Consider the following 6,000-nt stretch of genomic DNA (forward strand, 5'->3'; position numbering starts at 1 on the left):
CATCAACAATAAGCAACCGAATCGATGTGAAGGAGCGTGGATGCAGTGGAGACCCAAAACCCACCTGTAAGATCACTGGTCCCTCATAGAAGGACCAAAAGGAAGGGATGATGTATCCAGGGTGTGGAATAGCACTGATAAAAAAAACACAGAAGCACCCTCTGGTTCTTAAACATATCCTCCCCTACTATTACGGTTTCAGTTCTAACCTTGTTAGACTTGCACATGGTCATTAGTAAAATAAAGATCGTTTGATGCATGAAAACCAACATAGGTAACCCCCCTAAAAAAAGTAACAGGAGTAACTGTTTCGTGAGGCACAGGAAGGGGGGGGTTGGACAGCCATGACGACTGTATAACCCCACTCAAGGAGAGCGACAACAGAATTGTAGGTGAATGGATGCATTAGCTAGTGTTAAGACAGAGGGGGAAAATGTACAGATAACATATAGATTATAATACACTAAGGGTTGGGGTTTAGGGGAAAATATGTGATCAAGGGGAGCCGATAGTAAGGCGGTCAGGAAGGAAGAGGACGTCTGGAAACGGATTGTGGGAACAAGAGCTTGATGAGACTCAACTACGGAAGGTTACGAAATCTCTAAGAGCTCCCAATGATCAGAAAGGAAAAACCATAGCCTTGAAAGCCTGGCCTCGTCACTCTGCCCCTCAGAGTTGTTCTGAGTTGGAAGGGACTTGATGGCAATGGGCTCTGGGTTGGTTTTAAGCACAGCAATGGTTGGCATCATGGGAGCAACTACCTTCCGTAAGCCAACTATCCCGGGTGGGGGCTGGCTTCTCTGGCAGAGCACAGGCACTGGGTGATCCTCAGGCAGTCTCCCCCCGCAGGCTTCAGTCCCAGTTTATGAAGAGAAAGGCTGGCCTAAGAGACCCTGTGTACTCACACCTTATCTCTGCTCTCGCACCAAGAGAACCTGCCATGTCTGTCATCGCTTAAGACAAACCCCGACAGAGACGCCCATGGAGCAGGCTTGCAAACGTTTTCAGGTCTTTCTAGCAACTATGCAATTCTGCCATGGTGGCTCAAAAGCAGCCACTCATAATATGTAAGCACAGGGGTGTGTGGCTGGGCTCCACCCCTCTTGTGTCATGGCATTTAGTGGCTGGCTCCACGGGCCCTGGCTTGCCAAGCTATCTGACTATAAAGCAGAATGGGGCCTTTCCTCCTGGGGCCCACTAACATACGTCAGTTTTCTGAAAATAGGATGCTCTACCCACTCTTCCTGCCACCTAATGTTTCTCCCTCAACCAGCCACGCAGAGCACAAGGCCCCTGGGCTCTCAAACTATGCAGCACACATGCCCTGGCCTGAACTAGAGCCACCCTCCAATGGGACACTGAGATTTTCTCCAGACTTTGTTCCTAAAAATTGTGTTGCCTACCGCCTCGCATCTATTCGAAATGGCAACGATCAGATAGATATGTTACAGCAGGTGTCGGCGAGGACATACACGAGGGGCACCCTCATCCACTGTGGGCAGGAAATTTGGAAAGAGGACTGGGGAGGTCCATCAAAAGACTGCACAGAGAACTACTCCACGACCCAGAAATGAAGGCAAAGAGAAGGCTGCACCCCTGTGTAAATGGTACTCTTCAAACCAAAACCAACGGTGTCGAAGCTGACTCATAGCAGCCCTCTAAGAAGGGGAAGAACTGCCGCTGACATTCCGAGACTGTAACTGTTTAAAGGAGGAGAAAGCCCCATCTTTCTCTGGGCAGAACTCACCAGGGTCAAAATCTGGGGACCACCTAAATGTCCACCAGGAGATGGATGGACAAGCAAAATGCGGTGCACAGAGCAGTGGAGCATTGCTCAGCTCTCAAGAGAAGTCTTAATGCATGTCACTTTGAGAACATGCCAAAGAAGGAGGCAGGTCGCAGTTGCAGAGACAAATACTACACAACCCCACTTAGAGAAGCCACAGATTACTAGTGCTTACCAGAGGCAGGAAGAGGGGTAAGTGAGAGTTCTGCTTTAAGGCAATGCTAATAGTGGTGGAATGATTTGGACCCAAACAGAAAGAACGGTCGCACAACCTGAAGAACAGAATCAAGATTACTGAAGTAGCAAATAGAAATTGTAAAATGGCATGTTTTATGTATTTTCACCACAAAACATTTACAAATATAAGTTGTTGCTCTAGTGAAATATTTGTACACACACCTGGTGGTCCTTGCTCCTATATTTTTATGTAGAGATCAGGACACACACCTGATCCTACAGCAACCCAACCTAACCCGATCATGACAGAGACAAGCAGGGAGGAGACTAAGTTTGGGACAGCTGAGGACCAGAGGAAGGGGACAGAGAGGGGCGTGCAGTGGAGTGAGGAGGAGCCCAGGAGATGCATGCCAAAGCCACAGGCACCTTTTTTGAAAACAGTTTTATTGGCACATAATTTACACGTAGCATACAATTCAATAGCTCAATCATATGCAGAATTGTACAATCATTACCATATCACTTTTAGAACATTCCCTCCCCCAAGGTTAAATCACCTTTAAAATGAGATGTGCAATCAGTCAGTTCTGGCACCCCCTCACTCCTCCCGCCTTCATCTCCCACTCCTGAAATCCCCCTTCCCCACTCCTGCATCCCACAGGTACCTTTTTCAAAAACGTTGCAGCTGTTTCCCTCTTTGTTGCTGTAATCCGCTTCACCCCCTCTGGGGACTGGACACGGATGATCTGTTGTAAACGAAACAAGGAGGTGACTGCACAGAATAGGAAAGTCCTGATGGGGCATCAGCACCTGGGCCACTGAAACTGAAAGGCAAGCCATACCTTGCCTCCTTCAGTACCCAGCCCAGTCTCACGAGAGCAGGGTGGGGCTGATCCACATCTGGGGAACACCGCTCTCCTGAGGATCACCTCCTGCCCACCCACCCCTATTCCCAGTCCTTAGCCTGCTCCGCTCAGAAACAGCAACTCGGATCTTCTATCACTACGAAACACCACCCTTCCTCTACAGCAGCGGTTCTCAACCTTCCGAATGCCATGTCCCTTTAACACAGTTCCTCATGTTGTGGGGAGCCAACCATAAACTTATTTTCATTACTACTTAACTGTAATTTTGCTACTGTTGTGAATCAGGTGACGCCCTGTGAAAGGGTTTTTCAACCCCCAAAGGGGTCAAGACCCACAAGACCCACAGGTTGAGAACCACTGCTCTACAGACACAGAGATTTACAAAAACAAGCCCCCCCCCCAATCACGAATGACTGGCTTCTTCAGACAGTGGTTTTGCTTGGTTCCAAGATCTATACACAGACACGACAAATTAAGGGAACACCAAGCAAAATCTGCCACCATTTATTTTTAATACAAAGATTAAAAGAAAATCATGGTAAAACTTAGTGGGGTTTTTAAACAGCTTTTTCATGGCAAGCCTGAAATGGGGAGAGGTCTGGAAGCACAGACAGCGAGCAAGCATCATGGTCCAGGCTTGGTGTGTACTCTGATCAAAGCCTCAACTGACTGTGCAAGTTCCTGCTCTGAAGTCACGGAGCGTGACAGGGCATGTCCGCTCCAGGCAGCACAGCGGAGGCTGCCCCGCCGCCGGAGTCAGGAGGGACCTGTCGTGAACAGCAGCCCCTGTGCTGGGCATTGTACCCGAAACAATGCAATTGCAGAGGAAAAATGCCACAAGCCGTATTAAAACAAGTTTCACAGACACACGACAAAACCATGAAGGTTGATGAACTCCTAAACTTTGCCTGCTCTGGGATGCAAATCATTAATAACCTAGATTTTCCTGAAAGAGCTTGACCTTGTCTCCCTTTCTAGTTTCCTTTGACTGAATCCTGGCTCTTGTACTGTTAAGCAACTTTCATGGTTTGTCTAGAAGGAGCCCTATGTAGATACTCCAAAGGTTAAGAGCACTGGATAATTGTTACTTAATTATCACTCATCCGTGTAAAGAGCAAACACATTAATTTTTAAGCTTTTGCTGCCAGGGCCTCCACTCTGGACTGAGGACCCAAGGAAAACGTTTCCACTTATTTAGGAAATGAGTCTCCACCACACCAAGGCATGTTAAGAAAAGCGCTGTTCTTATTTCCAGTGTGGGATTCAATGGCTTGCTCCTTCGCTGTTGTAGGGATGAGAGCATGCCCTCTGTCCTGCAGGAGCTCCAACAAACTCAGTCACTATATTTGGTCCCCTGGAGCAGTGCAGTCCTTAACAAAAAGCAAACAGCATCTGTGCTAAGGAGGGCCACTGGCTTGGCCCCCATCATAGGACACAGACTGACATTCACAAAAACCGAGCCTCTTGTAAAGTAGGTCTCCTAATCTAAAGGGAAAGAAACCATAAAATTTGGGGGGTGTAGATTTTTCAGTGCATTCCGTCAGACCAGAAAGATTTTTAGAAGAAAGCCATTTGGAGGCAGTTTTAAAAGAAGGGTCCTTTTTATTTTTTTATTTATTTATTTTTTTTGTTTTGAAGGGTCCTTTTTAACTGCTCACAAATTAAGTGACTGTGAGAAGATACTCCAGGCTATCCGTGAGAAAGCCTAACCTTAGGCATACATGCTTGTGGGGAAAAGTCTCAAACTCACTGTGCCCCCACACTTTCTTCAGGTTAAGGGTACAACCTGAAAGCAGATTCTATCTCTAGCCTAAGGAATTGACTTTTCTCAAACTCCTCCTGGGCCCCATTTATTCCTTCGGTTCCTCTCCAGGCTGTGAAGTGTAGGGGCGACATCAGGGCCCCAAGAGCGCTGAGAAAGGGCAGGCAGCGAAGAGCCGGTCTCCTGCAGACCCAGACTTCCAGGAGGAGGGCCACCACCACGCGGGATGCCCCGTGCAGTGGCTGTCAGGTGCTGTCACCCAGGACGTGCCAGCTCCCCGACTGCCACAGTCCCAGGGGCCCGCTCCTCTTCCTGTCTCGGTAACTTGGGAAAGTTTTCTCAGGTGAGGAACGCTCGGCTTCCTTTTCTTCACACTCTGGCTTGTCTCCTTTCAGAGGCGGACTGTGAGACTGAACCGACACGGCCCTTCCCGTGGAATCCTCGCTCTGCGCCCCGGCGCTCCGGCCGGGCCGGGGCCGCGCTCTCCGGCCTGGGTGCTCCGGGGGCGGCCGTGCCGGCGGACGCGGCCCTCGCGGTGGCTCGTGACGAGGCACTTGCTGGGCGGGGTGAGGCGGCGCCGGGGGCCTGGGGGCGACGCAGGGCTGGCTGGGGGCGCCTGACTGCAAGGCCCACCCGTCTCCGCGGACCGGGAAACCTCCCGGAGGTCCGGCCCGGCCCGGGAGAGACGCCGGAGCCGCGCCCCGTCCGGCTGGGGCAGGGGCGGCCAGAGGCCGCGGGAGAAGGGGGGAAGGGAGGGGAGCCCGGCCGCGGCGGGGAAAGTCACGGCGAGCGATGAAGGGGCCGGGTCGCGGGCCGCCTCCCCACCGGCCGAGGCCGGTAAATCTGCTGCCTCATCCCGGCGCCCCGCTCCCGCCCGGCCGCCGCCACTTACGATGCTTTCGGCCATGGCGGCCGCTCCTCCCTCTGGGCTCGAGCCCCGGGCCGCCGCCGCCGCCGCCTGCCGCCCCGAGGGCCTCGCAGCCTCAGCCCCGGCCCCGGCCTCCCTCCGCCGCCGCCGCCGCCGCTCCAGCTTCGCTCGCCCGGCCTCCACCAGCGCCGACGTCCGGGCGCCTCACTCAACGCGCTCCCCCGGGCGCGTAGCCCCGAAAACTAGGTTCCGGCTGGCCAGGCCAACGGCTGGCTTGCACATGCGCGGCGCGGCCGCGGGCCCGCGGGGGCGGGGCCTCGAATCCCCGCCTCTTCCCCATCTGGCCACGCCCCCGTGGAAACACCCCTGCCCCACCCCCACCCCTGTGAAGCAGTTCTTCTATGTCCTACAGAGTCACTCTGAGTTAGAATGGATCTTGATGGCATATTCAATACACTTCATTATGTACATTTTTAGCACAACAAAAAATTGTTCCACCACTTGTCTGTCAGAAAACTAAGCCCAACATATGTCAGGTTGA

General features: G+C 52.2%; 1 protein-coding gene across 1 annotated transcript in view; it reads right to left on the reverse strand.

Moving 5' to 3' along the window:
• The window catches only part of NPLOC4 (NPL4 homolog, ubiquitin recognition factor), a 46,333-nt gene extending 40,704 nt beyond the window's left edge, over positions 1 to 5,629 (reverse strand). The window contains exons 1-2 of the mRNA XM_075562358.1: positions 5,484 to 5,629; positions 2,629 to 2,709 (exon numbers count right to left, since the gene is read on the reverse strand). Coding sequence (XP_075418473.1) covers positions 2,629 to 2,709; positions 5,484 to 5,498 — 96 coding nt within the window. The 5' untranslated portion in view covers positions 5,499 to 5,629. The remainder of the gene's footprint in view (positions 1 to 2,628; positions 2,710 to 5,483) is intronic.
• Between the last annotated feature and the right edge of the window lie 371 nt (positions 5,630 to 6,000).

Source organism: Tenrec ecaudatus, chromosome 10, assembly GCF_050624435.1.
Source record: "Tenrec ecaudatus isolate mTenEca1 chromosome 10, mTenEca1.hap1, whole genome shotgun sequence".
NCBI lineage: Eukaryota > Metazoa > Chordata > Mammalia > Afrosoricida > Tenrecidae > Tenrec > Tenrec ecaudatus.